The 23,870-nt window shown below is 42.2% G+C and overlaps 1 protein-coding gene across 3 annotated transcripts in view; it reads left to right on the top strand.

Moving 5' to 3' along the window:
• The window catches only part of MCHR2 (melanin concentrating hormone receptor 2), an 82,794-nt gene that overhangs the window by 38,949 nt on the left and 19,975 nt on the right, over positions 1 to 23,870 (top strand). For all 3 annotated transcript variants that reach the window (XM_073336855.2, XM_073336853.2, XM_073336854.2), the window contains one exon: positions 9,733 to 9,942. In XM_073336855.2, the coding sequence (XP_073192956.1) occupies positions 9,733 to 9,942 (210 nt within the window). The remainder of the gene's footprint in view (positions 1 to 9,732; positions 9,943 to 23,870) is intronic.

Genomic DNA, 23,870 nt, shown 5'->3' with positions numbered 1-23,870 from the left:
GAGCTTCTCTATTCCCAAGTACAAAGAAGCAGTCCAGAACCTGCTAAGGAAGGTTGAGAAGGGAGGAAGGGCAAAATTATGCAAATGGCACCTTGGTTTGTGTGAAGTGTGATCCTGGACTGTTTTGCTGTATGTTCTCTGCTCAGATGGAAGAGAGATATGCACAATTCCTCTGCACCAAGAAAGAACTGGAAAGTATAGCCTGTTTTCCTTGTTTCTCCCTTAGACTGATTTCAGAAACCAAAGCAATAATAATGTTGGAGGCTTAGAATTCCTCATGCATTGCATCAATATTGGAACCATTAGGTATCTGTAAATGATGTTTTCTGGTTTGACTGAGATTCAGTTAATTTTGGTCTGTAACCAATCCCTCGAGAGACTTCCTTGTGTGTTTGTGTATGCAATGGTATAGATCGTCTGTCTGGTGTTTAAGCTGAGAGGAGCCACTGATTGGGAGCAAATCCTTTTGAGATTCAGAACATCTGCTGAGAGCTCAAGGTGCTAGTTAGTGCAGGCTCTTGGACGGGAATAGGATGAATTATGATTTGTGACAGCACACAGTGCACTTGCCAGGTCCCCCAAAGTTGTTATTGAAATGACAATTAGTGTATGAATTATTGCAATATCCGTTCAAAGTACTATTTAATACTCATTTTTGTAAGAGAATTGGGATCAGTCTTTCAAATCCTTTCCTGATTAGGTTTCAGTGATAGCCGTGTTAGTCTGTATCAGCAAAAAAAAATGAGGAGTCCTTGTGGCACCTTAGAGACTAACAAATTTATTTGGGCATAAGTTTTCATGGGCTAGAACCCACTTCATCGGATGCATAGAGTGAAAGATACAGGAGCAGGTATAAATACATGAAAGGATGGGGGTTGCTTTACCTAGCGTTACGTCAGTCTAACAAGATAAATCAATTAGCAGGATACCAAGGAAGGAGACATAACTTTTGAAGTGGTAAGAGAGTGGCCCATTACAGACAGTTGACAAGAAGGTGTGAGTAAAAGTAGGGAGAAATTAGTATTGGGGAAATTAAGTTTAGGTTTTGTAATGACCCAACCACTCCCAGTCTCTATTCAGGCCTAATCTGATGGTATCTAGTTTGCAAATTAATTCCAGTTCTGCAGCTTCACGTTGGAGTCTGTTTTTGAAGGGTTTTTTTGTTGAAGAATTGCCACTTTGAGGTCTGTTATTGAGTGACCAGAGAGATTGAAGTGTTCTCCTACTGGTTTATGAATGTAATGATTCCTGATGTGAGATTTGTGTCCATTTATTCTTTTATGTAGAGACTGTCCGATTTGGCCAATGTACATGGCAGAGGGGCATTGCTGGCACGTGATGACATATATCACATTGGTTGATGTGCAGGTGAACAAGCCCTGGATAGTGTGGCTGATGTGGTTAGGTCCTATGATGGTGTCCCCTGAATAGATATGTGGCCAGAGTTGGCACCGGGGTTTGTAGCAGGTTTTGGTCCCTGGGTTGGTGTTTTTGTTGTGTGGTGTGTAGTTGCTGGTAAGTATTTGCTTCAGGTTGGGGGGCTGTCTGTAAGCGAGGATTGGCCCGTCTCCCAAGGTCTGTGAGAGTCAGAGGTCGTCCTTCAGGATAGGTTGTAGATCTTTGATGATGCGCTGGAGAGGTTTTAGTTGGGGGCTGTAGGTGATGACTAGTGGCGTTCTGTTACTTTCTTTGTTGGGCCTGTCTTGTAGTAGGTGACTTCTGGGTACCCTTCTGGCTCTGTAAATCTGTTTCGTCACTTCACCAGGTGGGTATTGCAGTTTTAAGAACACTTGATAGAGATTCTGTAGGTGTTTTTCTCTGTCTGAGGGATCGGAGCAAATGCAGTTGTATCTTAGAGCTTGGCTGTAGACAATAGATCGTGTGATATGGTCTGGATGAAAGCAGGAGCCATGTAGGTAAGTATAGCGGTCAGTATGTTTCCGGTATAGGGTAGTGTTTACGTGACCATCGCTTATTAGCACTGTAGTCTCTAGGAGTGGACCTCTTGTGTGGACTGGTCCAGGCTGAAGTTGATGGTAGGGTGGAAATCATTGAAATCTTGGTGGAATTCCTCAAGGGCCTCCTTTTCATGGGTCCAAATGATGAAGATGTCATCAATGTAGCGCAAGTAGAGTAGGGGCATAAGGGGACGAGAGCTGAGGAAGCGTTCTAAGTCAGACATAAAAATTGAGGGGCCATGCAGGTACCCACAGCAGTCCCACTGACTTGAAGGTATAAATTGTCCACAAATCCGAAATAGTTGTGGGTGAGGACAAGGTCACAAAGTTCAGCCACCAGGTTTGCCATGATGGTATCGGCGATGATATTCCTGATGGCTTGTAGTTCATCTTTGTGTGGAATATTGGTGTAAAGGGCTTCTACATCCATAGTGGCTAGGATGGTGTTTTCTGGAAGATCATCAAAGGATTGTAGTTTCCTCAGGAAGTCAGTGGTGTCTCAAAGATAGCTGGGAGTGCTGGTAGCGTAGGGCCTGAGGAGAGAGTCTACATAGCCAGATAATCCTGCTGTCAGGGTGCCAATGCCTGAGATAATGGGGCATCCAGGATTCCTAGGTTTATGGATTTTGGGTAGCAGGTAGAATACCCCTGGTTGGGGCTTTATGGGTGTGTCAGTGTAGATTTGTTCCTGAGCTTCTTTAGGGAGTTTCTTGAGCAGATGGTGTAGTTTCTTTTGGTAATCCTCAGTGGGATCAGAGGATAATGGCCTGTAGACTGCGGTGTCAGAGAGTTGTCTAGCAGCCTCTTGTTCATATTCTGACCTATTCATGATGATGACAGCATCTCCTTTGTCAGCCTTCTTTATTATGATGTCAGAGTTGTTTCTAAGGTTGTGGATGACGTTGTGTTCTGCACAGCTGAGGTTATGAGGCTAGTGATGCTGCTTTTCCACAATTTCAGCTCGTGCATGTTGATGGAAGCACTCTATGTAGAAGTCCAGTCTGTTGTTTCAACCTCGAGAAGGAGTCCACGCAGAATCCTTCTTTTTGTAGTGTTGGTAGGAAGCTTTCTGTGTGTTAGTGTGCTGTTCAGTGGTGTGTTGGAAATATTCCTTGTTTCGGAGATGTCAAAAGTAGAATTCTAGGTCACCACAGAACTGTATCATGTTTGTGTGAGTGGTGGGGCAGAAGGAGAGACCCCAAGATAGGACATACTCTTCTGTCGGGCAAAGAGTATAGCTGGATAGATTAACAATATTGTTAGGTGAGTTAAGGGAAGCACTATTGTGGCCCCTTGAGGCATATAGGAGTTTAGATAGTTTAGTGTCCATTTTCCTCTGTAGAGATGCAAAGTGTGTGTTGTATATAACTTGTCTAGTTTTTGTAGAGTCCAGCCACGAGGGAGTTTGTGTGGAAGCTTGTTTTTTTAAGAGAGTTTCTAGTTTTGAGAGTTCATTCTTGATCTTCTCTTGTTTGCTGTATAGGATGTTGATCAGGTGGTTCTGCGGTTTCTTTGAGAGTGTGTGGCATAATCTCTCACTATAATCTGTGTGGTATGTTGATTGTAATGGATTTTTTACTTTCAGTCCTTTTGGTATTATGTCCATTTGTTTGCATTTGGAAAGGAAGATTATGTCTTTCTGTATCTGCACGAGTTTTTTCATGAAGTTGATGGATTTCCACTTCATATGGCTAAATTTAGTGCCTTGCATGGTGACAGGTTTCAGTGATTTCCTGATTAGTGTGACTGGGAGGAAGAGTGTTAGCTATAAGACTGAACTAGCTAGAGAAATGACACATTTACAGAATCTGTAGAACTGAAATCTTGATTATTTAAGTTATCTCTCATGTGGCTATACGGATGTGTCAATTATTGAACAGCAAATTGCCCACATGGCTTATCATGGCTTGGGCAGAAAGCTGATTGCCCATGTAATTTCTGTGCAATTGCTGAAAGAGTTTTAAACTCAATAAAGGAAAAGGAAACATAACTGAAAAGAGAGAAAGAGGGTTTGCAATCAAGTCTTTAGGCTGCATTTTTGGTGGTGTTTCATTGATATCATAATGCCACTATATAAATCCATGGTACCCACGCGTCTTGAATACTACATGCAGTTCTGGTCACCCCATGTCAAAAATGATATATTAGAATTGGAAAAGGTTCAGATAAAAGCAACAAAAATTATTAGGGGTATAGAACAGCTTCTGTATGTGGAGAGATTAAGAAGATTGGAACTGTACAGCTTAGAGAAGAGATGACTAACGGAGGACATAATAGAGGCTGATATAATCATGAATAATAAGGAAAAAAATTAATAGGAAAGTGTTATTTAGCACTTCACATAACACAAGAATTAGGGATCAACCAATGAAATTAATAAGCGGTAGGTTTTAAACAAACAAAAGGAAACACTTCTTCACACAACGCCCAGTCAATCTGTGGAACTTATTGCCATGAGATGTTATGAAGGCCAAAAGTATAACTGGGTTCAAAAAAGAATTAGATAGAATCATAGAATGATAGGGTTAGTATGGACTGCAAGAGTCATCTAATCTAACCATCTGCCAAAATGCAGGATTTGTTCCTAGAGGATAGGTCCATCAATGGCTATTAACTAACATGGTCAGGGACACAGTTCCATGCTGCAGGTGTCCCTAAACCTCCAACTGCCAGAAGCTGGGACTGGATGACAGGGGATGGATCATTCGAAATTGCCCTGTTCTGTTCATTCCCTCTGAAGCATCTGGCATTGGGAACTATCAGAAGACAGGATCCTGGGCTAGATGGACCACTGATCTGACCCAGTATGGCCGTTCTTATGTTCTTATGATAGGGGTAGAAATGGTGGTGTTGACAGATTATAGACAACAATTCTTAAATAAAATATAGGTAAACTGTAACCAATACATTGGTATTAAAATGATGTTGGCAATAACGTGTTTCAAATGGGTCTATACTTCAGTACTGTGGTAGCTCTGACAAACTACAGGAATTTTCAGTATCCAGAAGAGAGCTGTGCAAAATTCAGCATGCAAATAAGTTCACTCCCCAATCCTTTGTACCATCCTATCCCCTGGTCTCTAATTAAATATCCATAGATCCTTGTACCTTGACATACACCATGGAAAAAAGCATGTCATCTCTCCCACAACAATTACTGTGTTCTCAGTATGGGGGGTGTTCTTTGTCTTACAGTCGGTCCCAGGCTTCAACCTTCTCTGACAATTCCATGTTGGAGCTATTAGCGGGGGGAGCCAAATAGAAACAGAGACCTGTGTTTTCAAAACATCCAGAGAAAAATATTTGCACTTGAAAGGTTCACATCTTTTATTTTCATGTATTCAAGAACTTGTCTCATGCTCTTCAGTTGCACTGCCTTTAATAGTGCTTCAGTTGCCTTGGGATGATCGTAACATAACATTTGACAGAGTAGAGAATCTGAGCTTCCAAGTGTAAGTTCAGAAATGCTTGGCAGGATCTCTCCTATTATTATGTATGAAGTGGTGCTCAAAAGCCCTACAACAAGGAAAACGTGAATTTTAACTTTCTGGTAAACATGTTTACATGGAGCACACAAAAGCTTTCTCTGGAAAGTCTGAGTGTTTAAACATAATAGAACCACTAGATGCCTGAAGAGCAACCACGGGTTTTCTGGAGATCTTCTAGGCTCTTTCAGCATCGACAAGGTTATAGACTGTTTGTCTGTAAACACGGGAGGAAAGAACAAACAAACACAAACAAGCATCTCCACATGCTCCATCATCAGTTCCAGCAAACAAACATTATAGCTTTGTACCTCTGTTTTTTCAACATCATAGCCAGATGAGGTAGGAGCATATTTCATTACTTATTAGAGATGTGTGAAACAACCATTTATGTCTAGCTGGTTCCATTGAGCTATAATTTGTGTCTTTTGAAATATTCTTATTTCATACATTCTAGGACGTGGTGGCTGCAGTACAAATAATAAGAAACTTGGGACACTGTTTGTGTGGTGTTATTAATATTATTCGTGAAGTGCCAATAGTGTGATCAGTGTGCTGAATGCAGTATGCACAAGTGGGAATCAGAGTAACAGCCGTGTTAGTCTGTATTCGCAAAAAGAAAAGGAGGACTTGTGGCACCTTAGAGACTAACCAGTTTATTTGAGCATAAGCTTTCGTGAGCTACTGCTCACTTCATCAGATGAATTTTCTTGCCTGCAGATCTGCCTTCGTACCTTTTGTGTTTTGCAGTGAGATTGACAAATAAGCCTCTACCCTCTACTGGAAAGTAGACTGAAAAGGAATACTATGGGCACCCATTGCTTTCAGAAAACCTTTTGAGCCTGTATTGGGTTGTCTGCTCTTTGTTGGGGAAAAGATAAATACTCAGAATATACCCGTGATGCTACAAAGCACTTTAACACATGCTTAACTTTAAGCATGCAAGTAACCTAGTGGGACTGTTCTCACCAGCTGTGGTCAGTGGATCTGTTATTCACATGCTTAAAGTTGAACATGTACTTCAGGGCTTTGGTGGACTGGGGCCTAAGTGCCCAGATTAACTAGCTAATGCTCTGTAATAACCCCCCATGAGGTTTTTAATTAAAATATATCTCTTACATGTGTTTTGAAAAGGTACTTTTCTGTCTCTGTGCTTCTTGGTTTGTTTATGTAACAATATGGCCATCTAAAGTCAGAGAGCCTGTTAGTTACACAGGTGACATGCTGAAGCACAGCCCATCTACAAACACCACTCCTGCACACCCCTCTCTCTCTCTCTCTCTCACACACACACACACACACACACACACACTCACTCACTCTCTCTCTCCTCCCCACACACAACTGAGGCCTGTGCTGAGCTAGGAACTTATTTTTTGTAAAGGACCGGATCCTCATCCTCCATTGAGGAGTTCTCTAATTTACACTACCTGAGGCTCTCACCCACTGTCTGCAGATATCATTGAACACACAAAAGCTGTGCTATAGGAACCTAACTATGTTTGCAAAGTCAAACACTTCCAAGTTAAAAAATGCCGAATTAAGGCTGCCTGTGCAACCTTAATTCAGCCCCTTTATGCAAATGAATTATGATAAATCTTTAATTATATGATCACACACTATTTTTTCCCTACACAACCCCTGCCTCCTTCCATGAATAGGATGGACAGTGCTCACTGAATGAGCAGCTCTTCAATATTTTGTTTTCTCTGGATTGTTCAGTGCATGGCCCCAGGGCTTTTTTTACTGCACACTATTCAAACCCTGATCCAAAGACAGAATTATTAATTTCCTCATGGGCTTTTATTATTAGTTATTTGTATTATCATAGCACATAGAGCCCCACTCATGAACTGGGACTCCATTGTGCTAGGTACTGTACTAGTCACTATAACAACTGACAGGTTTCAGAGTAGCAGCCGTGTTAGTCTGTATTCGCGAAAAGAAAAGGAGTACTAGTGGCACCTTAGAGACTAACAAATTTATTTGAGCATAAGCTTTTGTAAGCTACAGCTCACTTCATTGGATGCTGTAGCTCATGAAAGCTTATGCTCAAATAAATTTGTTAGTCTCTAAGGTGCCACAAGTCCTCCTTTTCTCATAACATCTTAGTGCCTCACAAACAATTTTTTTTTCACAACAACCCTGTGAGATGAGGGGTGGTATTATCCCCATTTTACAGACAGGGAACTAAGGCACAGAGATTAAGGACAACTGGATGCCCAATTTGAGACACCTGATTTTCCAACTTCTCATTGCACTATCTAGCACTTTATATATTCAAGAACAGCTCCCATTGATTTCACTTGCAGCTGAGAGCGTTTAGCCCTTCTGCAAATCAGACCCCAGGCTATCGACTTGGGCATCCAGAAAAGAGGAACACACAACTAGTAACCACCTGTGAAGAGTTTGGTTTAAGTAACTTGCCCAACATCACACAAGAACTCTGTCACAGAGACTGGAATAGAATCCAGTTCTCCAGGGTTGTATTCAGCTGCTTTAACCAGGAGACAATCTTTGATCTCCTCCAATCCCTTTCCTGCCGCTTTCACTACACAGCTTCTGTAATAAATGAGGCAGAGGACCTAGAGACAACACCCTCCTTCAGTACACGACCCTGATTCACTCCTCAAAGCAGCAGTACTGTGGAAAAATAATATGTGATCATGTAATTATAGACTGTATCATAATGCATTTGCATGGGGGGGGAGCAAATTAAGTTTATATAGGTAACCTTGATTCTGGTATTTTGCAACTTTTGAGTGTTTGACTTTGCAAACTTAATAATGCTTTTAACATAGTTTAACATGTGTGTAATATATTTTAAAAATGTGAATATACATCACCAGCCAGAGAATAAAAAAGCTACAATTTAAGATGAAGAAATTATATGATAATCCCTCTGAGAATGAGCAGGGTCATCTTTGCTAGTTGAGCCAGAAGAAGATAAGACACAGGAAAGAGCAACAAAAATTATTAGGGGTATGGAACAGTTTCCTTATGAGGAGAGATTAATAAGACTGGGACTTTTCAGCTTGGAAAAGAGGCAACTAAGGGGCGATATGATAGAGGTCTATAAAATCATGAATGATGTGGAGAAAGTAAATGAGGAAGTGTTATTTACTCCTTATAACACAGGAACTATGGGTCACCAAATGAAATTAATAGGCAGAAGGTTTAAAAACAAACTAAAGGGAGTATTTCTTCACACAACACACAGTCAACCTGTGGCACCCTTTGTCAGAGGATGTTATGAAGGCCAAGACTATACCAGGGTTCAAAAAAGAACTAGATAAGTTCATGGAGGTACAGGTCCAGCACTGGCTATTAGCCAGAATGGGCAGGGAAGCAAAACCATGTTCTGAAGTGTCCCTAGCCTGCGTTTGCCAGAAGCTGAGAATGGGTGACAGTGGATGGATCACTTGATGATTACCTGTTCTGCTCATTCCCTCTGAAGCACCTGGCATTGGCCAATGTTGGAAGACAGGATACTGGGCTGGATGGACCAGTGATCTGACACAGTATGGCCATTCTTATGTTCTTATATAATGGGACATGGAAGGATGTATTTATGATAACTGACCAGTTGAGGCATTATGATGGCATATGGCCAAAATAACAATAGAAGTGTTTTAATTCAAAGTACCAAAATTCACTGTCCTCTCTCATTCCTCTCCTCCCTATTATTTCTATTCTCTCTTTTACATAAGCAAACAAACAAATCTTGCCATGTCTCGCATCCCCTTGCAGCCCTGTTAGCAAAGGAGATTCCTCTCATTCCCAGATATATAATTATACATTTTCTTCATCTGAGGAGATATGTTCAGCATTTGTAAGTCTGCTTACTTGCTTCAAGTGTGGTGACTTGCATGGAAAATGTTTTGTGGGAGCTACTGAAAATCATTTTCACTTGTGACCTAAACTGCAACTAGAATCCAGACAATCGGAGGTGGCCAATTAGTGCTTTTGGGCCAGATTTATAAAGGTGCTGAAAGGGGCCCAGTGGGATTTTCGAAATTGTCCCTTTAAAAATTTAGCCCTTGGTTCACTGCATAATCTAGTACCCAGGTCAGAGTGCCTGAGTCTCGTCTCTTACAGTAGCTTTACCTCATGGAGCTCCATCAACTACAGTGGAAGTATTGAGAATGGAGAATCAGGCCCAGAGACTTTTTAACTTTTATTCAGTTTTTCAAAGAGAAGTTTGGGTTGGCATTAAAAACTAAACAACATTAGCTCAGCAACATTACTATTGACTTTGTCAAGTAATCTGTTTTCCCCATTTATTTCAGGTCTAGGAAAAAAACCATTCCAGATATCTATATCGGCAATCTGGCTGTAGCAGATTTGGTTCATATCATTGGCATGCCCTTTCTCATTCATCAGTGGGCCCGTGGAGGAGAGTGGGTGTTTGGCAGCCCTCTATGTACCATCATTACATCCTTAGACACATGCAACCAGTTTGCATGCAGCGCTATTATGACGGTCATGAGTTTGGACAGGTACGTGGTTTAATCTGAATATATCCTAATTCTGTATAACAAATGCAACACTATTTTAATTTCACATTTAAAAAGTGCTTTCCACAAATTCATCTTTATTAATTCAAGAATAAGAAATGTTCTCTTTCCTGAAGGTGTTAGTTTACAAACAATATGAATACCCTTTTCTTGCTATTTTAGGCCCCGGGTTAAGACGGTACTTGAACACATGCCTAACTTTAAGCATGGAAGCAATCCCATTGACTTCAGTGGAACTAGCTTGGGTTTAAAGTTAAGTACATGCTTATGCAGGTTGCTTCATTGTGGGTGCAGATTACATTAATAGTCAATTTCCCAAAGAAACTATATATATTTTAATGATTATAGTGTAATGATCATTAAAATGGCTTCAAGGTGAACTACAGAAACCTTGATTTTTAATAAAGAGGTGAGAAATAGTATATCTGTTTACATTAATTCTGAAAACTATTTTTCTTATTGGAAATCAGTGACAGTATTGACTGTACAACAGGAATCTCAATTTTAATCATGTCAACAAGGTCCAAAAGCAGTTTTTGTGTAGTTGTGATCTTAAAGAGAGATATGACCATGGACAGGAAGGGTAAGTAATATGTTGAACCCAGGATGCTTTCACAAGTATAGTGGAAAGTGTGAACAAAAAAAAACCCAATGATTCAGGAATAGAAGGAAAGCATTAAGGAAATGTAAAAGAGATGTGAGTTAGGATTAAGAGGTGAGGGGTAGAAAGATTGATTTGCAAGCTGTTGCTGTGATAGGTGTTGACTAAAACCACGGACATGGATCATATCATCAGAGGAGAAAAAAAGAGAGGACTAAAGGATAGAAACTTGAAGGCATATCAATGGAGAATAAAACAGAAAAATAAAATCTAGAAACAGCTTTAAAAGTAGGTAACTACAGCCAGTTTTTATGGGATAGATAAATGTAGTAACATTAGACATAACAATTGAGTGACAAGAAATTGAATAAAAAAAATGAGAAAATGATAATTGTCACTCAAATCCAATTTTTAAGGCTCTGTTCATGAATTTGCTCATCGTTTGTGAGGAAAACCGTGCTTCAATTTTATTCCTCAAAGATTTCTGCACAACATTATTCACCATCTTATTGTTTGGTGCAAAGGGGAGGTAAGGTAAGTTCTGGGACATGCACAAACCTGAAGTAGAGAAGAACATGGCAGAAACAAGCCAAGTCATTTGAAAATGAACCAAAATATAAAAATAGGGTGTACAACTAAACTAGTTCCCAGGCAGGACTTGTAGAGCCAGCACTTCAACCAGACAGCCTCACTTGTTTCTAAATGTAACATTTATGGTGTGGGAGCCCCATTCCTGCATTTCTAAGTTCTTTTGAACCAAGTTTAGCTAGTTCAAATGTAGTTATCTGAGGGAAGGTTTTCAAAGTGCCTAACTCCCATTTATTTTCTCTCCCTAATCCCAATCATGGCAGTATGGTTTGGGAGACAGTGTCCCTCAGGTAACTGGCTTCCAAACTATTCAAGGTTTGATAGGTTAAGACCAGCAGCTTCAAATCCACCCAGAAATGTTTATTAAGTGAAAATTTAAAAATAGGTATATTTTCAAGAACTTAGCTCATTTTAACAATTGATTATCCCAAATTCTTGATAAAAAGCAAAAATCTAAAGGTCAGATCCTTAGGAGGAGGCAGGGAGCTGCTCCAGGTGTGGGGATGAATAACCCACCCAGGAAATGAACTAAAACATCAGAGGAACTTAGATGACTGTTTCCCCTACTAGCCCCACCTATGTTTTCTTTGTAACTTTTGTGGCAAATGTTTTACATAACTCTAGTAGTTTCATATTCTCTTTTAGATTTCCAAAAATAAAAACTTCTTCAAAGAAGTGTGGAATCAATTCAGAACTGTGTGGCCACTTCCAAACAAAGATAGGTTGAGCATGTTGGCTACCAGATCCTCATTAGTGTCTGTCACCTTGCTGGATAATATTATTTTTCCCAGAAAAACTTCCCCAGAAGTGGTCCTTCATGACCTACATTAGAGAGCTATCCAGTCGTGATATTGATATCATAGCCTTTTCTCCCTAAAAAACAACTTTATAGATGAGTGCTTCAAGAAGTGACAAACAGCTGCCTCTCAATGTTAGTTGGAAATTGTACAGACAGCCTAGCAGGGTTTGCCTTTCACTTACTTGATTTAATATTTAATAAATCATTTAAGCAAAACTGTAAAAACTACTTGGGTTGCTAATGCATATTGTCATTTACAACAAGGTTTCCCACAGTGTCACTGAGACATTTGCACTGCTTAATATAGATTAATGTTAATGTCACCAGCAAACATTAAGTACATAACACAAAGCTGAAGCCGTGGCAGAAGAACTTCAGTCTGTTGCTAAAGGGACACATCCTCAGGAACAACTCACAGCTCCTGTCCTTTTAGTGGAGGTGGAGACACACATCAGAGCTTATTCTGATGTCCTTTAAATCAAGAGTAAATCCACTGAAGTCAGTGGAGTTACATCAGTGTAAAACTGGCTTAGGGGACACCAGAACAATCTACAGAGAAGCAGATTTTTTCCCCAAAGAATTATTAATAGTGCTTGTGACTGTACCAAATTCAGCTCTTCCTCTCACCTTCTTTGACCACCACTTTTACAGCTCCATCTAAAGGGCAAGTTAACTTATCCACTTCACAAGTGCTGCTGTATGAATCTGCAAGCAAGGGTTCATATACAAACATTATTAAGTCAACTGAGTAGCTTCCTTTCTATGACTATTTAGTCCATCAACAAACGATCCCAGCCTCTACCAGCATGATCTAGAAGGACTATTATGTCCTTCTGGGGAATGTTCTAGGCGAGGACGTTTAGTGGAAAGATTACCTGTACACTAGTATAGAGAGGGCCAGAACCTTTCAGGAGTTGAGGGGTTGGAGGAGGTCACTGTGTGGCTTTCTGCTTCTCAGGACATTAGACCTCACTCCAGTCTTGTGGAGTGTTTATAACAGCCTCAAAACTGTTCTAAATTGTTCTGGCAGCTGGGGTTTGCTGGAGAGGGAGGGAACTCTGGTCACCCATTTTCTTTAGTCAGACCCCCAAAACCGAGGGGAATTTTTTTATATCAATGGAGCACATGAGACAGATTTGACAGGCCTGTGGATCTGCTCCTGGGTGTTAGACCTCCTCAAGAAGGGCATGCACCTTGGACAGGAACAGGAGGTGCAATAATGGAAAGACAAAGATAAGTAGAGATGTGTGTTTTTTTTTTATTCACGGGGCTGTTTCATTAGCAACAAGGGTTACTGCAGGTGAGTGGTTGGAAAAGAACTGTATTAAACGAACTGAAAGTCCAGTATTATACACTGAGGCTCTGCTGTTTGAGTGTCAGCAACCTTGGTTTGCATTCCTCAGCTCCTGGTGCACACAAAATTAAGTCCCTCTGCAACCTTACTTTCTCCACTTCCACTCATCACAGTACATGGACTTGGTTTATATTATATATTAAAGCTTCTGTTGGTGTTTCCTGTTACAATCCTATTCTTCTATCCTCTTGGCGTGTAAATTGAATTCACATCAATTTAGAAGTCAAACTTACATTTGTCCATGGAGCCTCAGGTCAAGCCTACTCTAACAAGTTAGGTTGACCCAGTTGCATCACTGAAAGATGTGAACAATCCACACCCCTGTGTGACACAGTTAAGATGACCCAACCCCTAGTGTAGATAACACTATGTCGATGGAAGCAGCTGCTCTAGCAGTTTAATTGAAGACAGTCTTACTCTGCTCCTAGTGAAGGAAAGGTCAGATCTCCAGTTCACTTAAATATGAGCAGGATCCAACCCATGTTATCTAAATCCATCAAGAAGTAAATCAGGAATTTGGGACACTAAATTAGAATGGCAGACTCAATGACATTTGAGTCATGTTTACAGAAAAGTATCCTGAAACTTCAAATCACAGTTATGCCTGGTTAATTTTATCTTTCAGATAACCAAGGATTAGTGGCATAATGAGTTCTTTCAGATACATTCTTATCTCAATGGATTTCCTTTCAGATAAAATTCATTTCATTAACATGTTTTCTTTTGCAAAAAAAGTCTGATTTGAAAATGTTTTAACACACCAGAGCATGACAGACAATATAAATCCCAGAGGTTAAATTCAGATATGAAAACCTCATATAATCACTCATTTTTTTTCTGTTTCTATCTGCCAGACAGAAATGTGCAGATAATCCAAAAATTAACACCTGCCTCTCCCTATGGGGAAAAAAGCCTCCTTGCTTTATGTTATTAGTATTCAAAAAATGTATTTTAGTAAATTAAATGTGGTCATAAAACTAAAATATCTTAGTCAAGATGTGAGCAAAACCAATCACTGTAAGCCTGACTCACTCTTACATCAGTTTACACTGGTTTCACTCTACTGTCTTCAGAAGATTTATTCCTGATTTACACTGGAATGTGTGAGACTGGAACAGTTATAAAACTGTTAGAGATAGATCTGGGCTCCGTGGATGAGTCCTATGTGTCTGTGGTCTTGCAAAAGTCAACAGCAAAGCTCCTATTGATTTCAGTGGGGGCAGCAGGATAAGACACTTTAGATTCAGATCTAAATATGAGCTTCCCTAAAGTTTGGTGTTGCCGTTAAGACCCATAATAGAAAGAGTCCTGAGCCATGAAGCTGAGTTTGTGATGTAAATTCATATCCAAACATACCTAAAGTCAGTGGAACAAAAATTGGTCCAGTATTCCTGTTCAGGCAGATCAGGGCCAGCCCACAACATTTTGGCACCTAAGGCAGGGAGCTCAAAAGATGCCCCCATGCCCCCTCGCTTGGGCCAAAACTTTGAAAGGTCTCAATTCTGCCTTCTTCCTGTTCTACTCCTCTCAGGGTACTGCTCTGCTACCTAGCCCAATAAAAGGGAAAACACACCTTAAAATGCCTTGTTCAAAAATTAAGTAACACTAAACTTTCAAACGCCTGAACAACAAATGTAACTTTTCTTGTCTGCATAGTAAACACTGGCATTTTTAGCTGTTGGAATAATCAAAGTGGTGCTTTCCATGCCTTCTTGGTTGCAGAGAGTTGAACTTGCTACCTGCTGAAGGTCCACAGTCTGAGCCAGCTCGTGCTCTATTGAGATGGTTGCAAGACCGACCAGCCTCTCCTGTGTCATTGTGGAGCGTAGATGTGTTATTAACTTCAGCTTGGAGAAGCTGCGTTCTCCACTGGCAACTGTTACAGGAAGTGTTAGAAGTATGCACAGAGCAACAAAAGCATTTGGACAGAAGGTGGTCGTCTTATCTGTGCACAGATATTATTCCAGAACAGCCTTTGGAGTTGATCCTGCTGAAATGTATCTTGAAAGGGCTTTCAGTTCATTACCTAAATCATTTGCATCAATATTGCACATATCATTATGTGTCAACACTCTCTGTAAAGCCCTGCATTACTGGTGTAGGTCTTCTTCAGGTATAGTGAGGAGTTTTGGAATATCATACAACATCCCAAATATACTGCTGTGTTCTTTGAGCTGCATGAAACATTCTTCAGCTGACTGTATTGCACAGTCTAGCACCTGGTTAAAGAATGCAACTTTGAATTGTTGTTTGGGGTCTCTTCCGGGATTATCCCGTGCCTCGTAATCAAAATGTCTTCTTCTTCAGTGATTCTTGTATTCTTGAATGGGTGGGAAAAATAGCTTGAGTGTGAAGTTCCTCTGCCAACTTCTGTGCACTCTTCAGAATATTTTGAAATCCCTCATCTAACCGGTAAGACTGTAGGTATGACTTTGCTTTGTCCAGTTGTTCCATTGCTCCAGATATATCAAGGTCAGCACCTTGGAGTCTCTTGCTTACAACATTTATTTCAAACGGTATGTCATGCCACAACACTAAGCCACACAGAAATTTGAAGTTATGTATGTTTCTGGTGATTCCATTTCCCTCTGCCACTGTTCTCCCACAAACAGTTCCTATCATAGCATTATCCTCCATAATGGTAACGATGCCATCATCTGTCTTCTCAATTTGGTGTTCAATAGGCTTTATCGCCTACACTCGACTTTCCCGTCGTGTGGCACTCAGTGGTTTCAGGGTCAGAGAGGATGTTCCCAGATGTTGCTTCAAAATTTGCCTTCAATGGGTTGATGCAGAAAAAAATACATAGGTGCTCTGAATTACACTAAAAAAATTCAGCAGCCTCACTAGAAGCTGATGCTGCATCACAGACCACCAAGCTCAATGAAAGAACTGCTGGGACAAAAAAAGCGAGGGTTTAACTCTCGGATCCATGTCTGCACTCCTCTGTTCTTTCCTCTCATGTTGGCACCATTATCGTAGCCCTGACCTCTCATGTCAGCTATCCCAATTCCCATATCTTCCAGCTTTTGAAGGAGCACATTTGTCATACCAGCTCCTGGTATGGATCATCAATGTCCATACATTCTAGAAAATGCTCTCTGACAGTCACCATTGCAGGGACATTTTCACTAGGTTCTGTTGTTGTTGTTACAAGACACACCATTAAAGTAATTTGTTCCGTATGGCAGATGTCAGGTGTGCAGTCCAGAACAACAGAGTAATATCTTGCTGACTTCAGATCTGCCACAATCTTCTGTTTGACTTTTGTTGCCAGTAACTGTATGATCTCATTTTGAATGGTTTTTCCAAGGTAGTGGTGTGTGTATATTTCTTGGGCGGTGACTCTTCTTAGATGCTCCTGGAGCACAGCATCAAACTCAGCCATCAGCTCCACAATTTTAAGGAAGTTTCCGTTGTTTGGCACATACAGCTGATCTGAAGTGCCATGCAGTGCTAGGTTTTGGGTAGCAAGCATTCTCACAATGGCAATGAGTCTTTTCAGAACGTTTTCCCAGTAAAGAGACTCTGATGCAATCTTCTCTTGATGCTGATCATCTATGGTGGCCTTTACCCTTAGTCTCATCTCAAGCTCTTTCCACCTATGGAATGCTCTCTGATGATTTCATAGTATCATAGAATATCAGGGTTGGAAGGGACCTCAGGAGGTCATCTAGTCCAACCTCCTGCTCAAAGCAGGACCAATCCCCAATTAAATCATCCCAGCCAGGGCTTTGTCAAGCCTGACCTTAAAATCTTCTAAGGAAGGAGATTCTACCACCTCCCTAGGTAATGCATTCCAGTTTTTCACCACCCTCCTAGTGAAGAAGTTTTTCCTAATATCCAACCTAAACCTCCCCCACTGCCACTTGAGACCATTACTCCTTGTCCTGTCCTCTTCTACCACTGAGAATAGTCTAGAACCATCCTCTCTGGAACCACCTCTCAGTTAGTTGAAAGCAGCTATCAAATCCCCTCTCATTCTTCTCTTCTGCAGACTAAACAATCCCAGTTCCCTCAGCCTCTCCTCATAAGTCATGTGTTCCAGACCCCTAATCATTTTTGTTGCCCTTCGCTGGACTCTTTCCAATTTATCCACATCCTTCTTGTAGTGTGGGGCCCAAAACTGGACACAGTACTCCAGATGAGGCCTCACCAATGTTGAATAGAGGGGAACGATCACGTCCCTTGATCTGCTCGCTGTGCCCCTACTTATACATCCCAAAATACCATTGGCCTTCTTGGCAACAAGGGCACACTGCTGACTCATATCCAGCTTCTCGTCCACTGTCACCCCTAGGTCCTTTTCCGCAGAACTGCTGCCTAGCCATTCGGTCCCTAGTCTGTAGCTGTGCATTGGGTTCTTCCGTCCTAAGTGCAGGACCCTGCACTTATCCTTATTGAACCTCATCAGATTTCTTTTGGCCCAATCCTCCAATTTGTCTAGGTCCCTCTGTAGCCTATCCCTGCCCTCCAGCGTATCAACCACTCCTCCCAGTTTAGTATCATCCGCAAATTTGCTGAGAGTGCAATCCACACCATCCTCCAGATCATTTATGAAGATATTGAACAAAACCGGCCCCAGAACCGACCCCTGGGGCACTCCACTTGACACCGGCTGCCAACTAGACATGGAGCCATTGATCACTACCCGTTGAGCCCGACAATCTAGCCAACTTTCCACCCACCTTATAGTGCATTCATCCAGCCCGTACTTCTTTAACTTGCTGACAAGAATACTGTGGGAGACAGTGTCAAAAGCTTTGCTAAAGTCAAGAAACAATACATCCACTGCTTTCCCTTCATCCACAGAACCAGTAATCTCATCCTAGAAGGCAATTAGATTAGTCAGGCATGATCTTCCCTTGGTGAATCCATGCTGACTGTTCTTGATCACTTTCCTCTCATGTAAGTGCTTCAGGATTGATTCCTTGAGGACCTGCTCCATGATTTTTCCAGGGACTGAGGTGAGGCTGACTGGCCTGTAGTTCCCAGGATCCTCCTTCTTCCCTTTTTTAAAGATTGGCACTACATTAGCCTTTTTCCAGTCATCTGGGACTTCCCCCGTTCGCCACGAGGGGAAGTCCCAGATTGTTGCCTTCTCATGGCATGCCAGATTTCTAGCCAGATTTTTCCAGTCCTTGGTTCCCCTAGAACCCAATGTGGCTGGAACATTAGATTGGAAGAGTTTGCAACAAAAACAGTATGCAGTATTTGAGGGTTGGAGTACATAAGCCATGGCCTCTCCCCTTTGTCACCATTGGGGATTTCACGCCAGTAATGTGTTGGATGGAAACTTCTTCTATTTTCATTGTCTTTGGGGAACATGAAGTTTTCACTTGCTGTGGCCCATGCAGTACAAGGAAGTCCCTCAGGCTACTGCTCAAGTGGCTCCACAGTCCTGGATCATCTAGACTAAAGGAACTAAACTCAGCAGCAGCTGTTTCTTGTGCCTCCACCACACTCTTCTCTGATCTACACTTTTCTTCAGGAATGTGCGTGGTTACATCCATTTGAGCTGGAGATACGGATGCTGCAGTAGCTGCCAGGTCACCTGCACTCTTACTAACTGGAAGATCAGACATCTCCTCACCACTCACATCCTCACTGAGGCCGGAAGGCTCACCATGAACATTTGTGTCTATGTATTTCAGGAGAGCTCCTTTCTGTTTAGATAGAAAAGCTTCCTTTGCTTTCTTTTTCTTTTTCTGAATGCTGCCCCAGAGGGGTGTTTTCTTCTTTCACTCATGGCTGCTGTTCTGTGCCAGCTATAGTGGCTCTCAACACTCAATTCAAGGGGACCAATAAGCAGACTGGTAGCAGGGCCTGAGTGAGGGAAGATATCAGCGTCTTAAAGGCCTAACTGGCTTCTACTATTTCAGTTGACTGCCTGTTCTCCTCAAGTGGGTTCAGGGAAGCAGCAGGAAACAGGAAGCTCCCTGAGAAGCTGGTGTTAATCAGTCCAGGCTCCTGGGGGTGCTAGAGTGGTACATAAGAGGCTCCTCCTCCTCTCTGTCCCTGCAGCTCCTGCTGCTTTCTGTTATTCCCTCTCACCTTTTCTCCTGCCTGCCTGTTATGTCTCTTGTGCCCTCCTTCCTCTAGCACGGCACTCCACCATCTGTGTGCATCTAGAGAGAATACATATGCACCAGCAGCAGACAATTTTCTACACTCTGGGTCCTAGTGGCCCCACCCTCCGACACACAGTCTGGCACCTGAGGCAGTTGCCTCAGTTCACCAAATGGTAAGGCCAGCACTGAGGCAGATCCCTAATCTCTACATAAGAATGGCCATACTGGGTCAGACCAAAGGTCCATCTAGCCCAGTATCCTGTCTTCCGATCGGGGCCAGTGCCAGATGTTTCAGAGGGAATGAGTGGAACAGGCAACCATCAAGTGTTCCATCCCCTGTTGCTACACCAGTATTCCTGATTAAATTCTCCATTATACTCAGTTAGTTCACAGTTTGAGAGAATGCAAGTTCAGCATCTTAAAATTATCTATTGTATAATACATATTAATCATTAAACACATCTAGGATTTAAAGTGTTATAGTATAGGGGAAGCCAGATACTCCCCTCTACAGAATGGCAAGGACAGAAGTAAACATGGAGAAAAAAAGACAAAGGGGCTGTAAGCTATGAGGCATATCTCCCCTACCCAGGGCCGGCTCTACAATTTTTGCCTCCCCAAGCAGTGAAAAAAAACTGCCGCCATGGATGGCAAAAGGAAGAAGCTGCCATCGATTTGCCACCGCAGCCAACAAAGGGGAGAAGCTGCCACCAAATTGCCACCATGGCCAGAGGAACTGCCGCCCCTTGCTAACTGCCGCCCCAAGTGCCTGCTTGGAACGCTGGTGCCCCAGAATCAAACACACACACATTAACCCAATCCTCTCAGATGCGCTCTGTTAATCAGCACTCCCAAACTGACCCCTTATATGTCCTGGACTCAGCAGGCTGGGTTGAACAGTACTTCCAAGCTGCCACCCGCATATACCCCAAGTTCAGCATGACCCTATGCCTACTTTCATGTTACCATTGTTTTGGTAGTAATCCAATTGATAAGCAAACCCCACAGGATTTTGGGGCACTGCAGGGACCTTTAACTTAGGTATGAGGAGTGTTGCTGCAGACACACGCAGAGAGACACACAGACAGAGAGAGGGACACAAACAACCAGCTTAACCATGAAAGCTATTTATTGGCAGTTAATAACCATACAAGGGGAGCCAAATAAACCCATTATAATATTAAATCTAACTTAAATTTGATCACATAAGTCAGGTTTAGAAAACTATAACTGATCACACAAGTCAGGGTCAGAAGGCTATACCGAGAGAAAGAGACTGAGACCGAGTTAGGTTTTCACCACACGGTGAAGCTTGAATCGATCATGGTACCCAGGTGGTGGTGGCAACTGAGGGTCTGGAGTGCTGGAGACAGGCAGAGCTCCCAGCATGATCAGTCAGGAGAAGATGAAGTCCCAGTGGAACTGATACAGATTTTAGATCCAGGCATCAGAGCACTTACTTGAGCATGGGTTTTGTAGGGAAAGAACAATGGTTCAAGGGAGAACACTAGATTTGTTTATGGGTAAAGTGATGGCTCAAGGGAGTATACCAAAGTTGTTTTGTTCAGGCTAGACAACAGGAACTGATCATTCCTGACTATGGGTGGTGTTCCTTCCAGGGAGCTCACAATGCAATTAGGCAGCTTCTGTATTTTGAATACCAATAAAGGATTCATTACTAGAATTGGTCTGATAACTACTGAGCTGGGTATGCGCAGGCATGGATTCATTAACATCTGGAGCAGCAATTCTCCATCATGCAGTGCTTCCCTGATTTTCTGGTCCCAGAGTTCAGTGTGGTTCTTCCTTGGAATCTCTGTACTCCATTCTGTATGCTAATGGAGATGCTTCCCTGTCCCATCTTTGATGCAAATGAGGCTAGGGGAGTTTCCTTAATCCTGTCACCCTTGTCCGGAGAGGTTTAGGTGTGTCTTCCACTGCCTTTTTATTGCTTTTTGTAAGCGTCATGGCTGATTCCCCACTCTGGCACTTCAAGTGTAGAAGGTGGGGGCCCATAAGGATTATGGAATTAAACTCCCAAGGTTACAGCTTTTCTCTGACCTTGGATGGGTAGATGCTGCCACCATCCAAGTGCAGAAAACCCCTTTTGACCCAGGAAGGCGCACCCTCAAGCCCTTTCAGCTCCCTCACCCCAGGGAAGAGCTGAGAAAGAACACAAAGGAAATCAGCTGTTGCCACCAGTTAATTAAACATATGCACAAACCTCTTGGGACACAAAATCCCAAACCTGTACTTAAAAACAAAAAGAAAGGAAACGCATCTGGAACTTAGGCTATTGCTAGATTTAAAAAGAATCTTTTTCTTGAAGTCCAGCTTAATGGTTACAAGCAAAACAAAAGCATTTGGGGGTTAGCACAGAGGAGTCCACAAGCCTTACAGAAATAAGAGATAAACCTAATTGCATCTTTCTAGACATTTCCTGATCTACTTACATATCTGGGGTTTCAAACTGAGTAGTTTTTAGGTATCATCTGGTGATTTTCATACCTGGTTCACAGCTTTTTACAGCATAGCTTCAGCCCTGTTTTTGCTCTGTCTCCTCTCTCTGGATGCTTGGACAGAATGGAGGCGAGCTGGTCCTTGGAGCATCTCTCCATCATTTATGCAGATGTCTCTATACCTTTTTCGGGGATGATCCATAAGGTAGAAAAATGAGCCATCTGCAAACCACTTCTGTTTAGCATCTGCAAGCCTCAGGCCTCCCTTGACTGGACATTCAAGGTGTTTTACAAGAGGGAGGAGGCAGGTATGCTCCTCTCCTTCTATAATTAGCCCAAAACGGGGCTGATGAAATGACTTGCTCTTTTTTAAACTTGATTCCTCGGTTTACTAGGGTGAGAGTCTCTTGAGCAATGCTGGGGTTAGAGATCTGGCCATCCTGTATTTTCCCCAATATGATGTATCTGCTTTGACCCTCCAATAATAAATTCCCAATGAGTGAGGCTCCAGACTGACACAAGACACTCTTTTTCACAGTGGGTAAAGCCTTGCTCTGTTTGATCCAGGAGCCTGGAGGCATATGCCATGACTCTGAGCTTGTCGCATTGCCTCTGGTTAACAGTAGCTCAGATGCTTGTTTCTGAGGAGGCCAATTGAATTACAAAGAGCAGGGCAGAATCAAGATAAGCCAGGGCAGGAGCCTTAGCCAAATCTTGTTTCAATGTGGCCAGGGCAGTCTGTTGGTGTGCTCCCCATTCCCAAAAAATCCTAAAAATCCTGGGTTTTTTTAGTAATGAATACAGAGGCTTGGCTTTGTCAGAGAACATTTCAGTGAACTCCCTGGAGAAATTAAAAGTTCCCAAGAGAGCTCGTGGGGAGTGCATATTAGTAGGAGCAGGTAGCTTTCCTATCATTTCTACCCTTTGTTGATTGGGAGTCCGGCCATTGTCCCCAAGACACACACCCAGGTATTTCACTTGTTGCTGTACTAACTGAGCCTTTTCTCTATTTACCTTAAATCCGGTTTCCTACACTATAGTCAATACCTCCCTGGTGATTTCCCTATTTCCAAAGTGAGGGTATGTATTAGGATGTCATCCATATCTGAAATTACGTGTGAGTGGTGGTCAGGGCGCAAATGGTTCCACATTTCAGAGACGTGGGCATGACAAATACTAGAGGAAGAATGGAAACCTTGGGGAGTCCAGCTGAAGGCATATTGTTGTCCCCTATAGGTAAAAGCAAACTTATACCAACATGAAGGATGGAGGGGTATAGCCATGAAAGCATTAGCCAAATCGATCACACAGAACCATTTTGAGCTACCACTGCTATGATTTCATTGTATTCAGCTACTACAGGGGCTGCTTCAGGGGTAGCTGCATCTAATGTATGCAAGTCTATTGTCATTCTGTAAGTGACACCATCCACCTTAAGGACTGGCCATACTGGTGAACTGCAGATACTTTGCATAGGCACGAGCACCCCTTGTTCCAAAAGACAGTCTATAGTATTTTTAATGCTTTCCTCTGCTGCAGCTGAGAATTTATATTGCCTTTGAACGGGGGATCTTTTCGCTCAATCAAAATATCAGCGTCTATTTTTCCACACTCAACTTTATTTTTAGTCCATCCCCTGTGAAATTCTTTTACCCATGCATCATTAATGGAGGTTAGGGTTGCTGTGGGTGCCTTTTTAGCAGCACAACAATGCACAGCAGAGATTTCTGCACCACCACCCCGCCCTTCTAACCTCCATAACTCACCATTAGCTAGATCCACAGTTAGCTGAAATGTTCAGAGGAAAGGAACACCTAGGATTCCCTTCTCATTTCCCTCATGAGCACAGCATTCTACTTTCCCCTGTAGTCTGTCAATTTGCAAGGGAACATCCTGCCAGATCAAAGCTTCTTGGATTTCTCCCCCATACCTCCTGAGCTGAACCTGTTTAGTGGTGGGTCTCCCTCCGGAGATCCACCGGGGACTTAGAATGTTTACTGGTGCTCCAGTGTCCACTAGCAAATAGGCTAATATCCCT

Source organism: Lepidochelys kempii, chromosome 3 (assembly GCF_965140285.1).
Source record: "Lepidochelys kempii isolate rLepKem1 chromosome 3, rLepKem1.hap1, whole genome shotgun sequence".
Classification (NCBI taxonomy): domain Eukaryota; kingdom Metazoa; phylum Chordata; order Testudines; family Cheloniidae; genus Lepidochelys; species Lepidochelys kempii.
The sequence above is the reverse complement of the archived record's forward strand: the minus strand, read 5'-3'. Positions and strand labels throughout refer to the sequence as shown.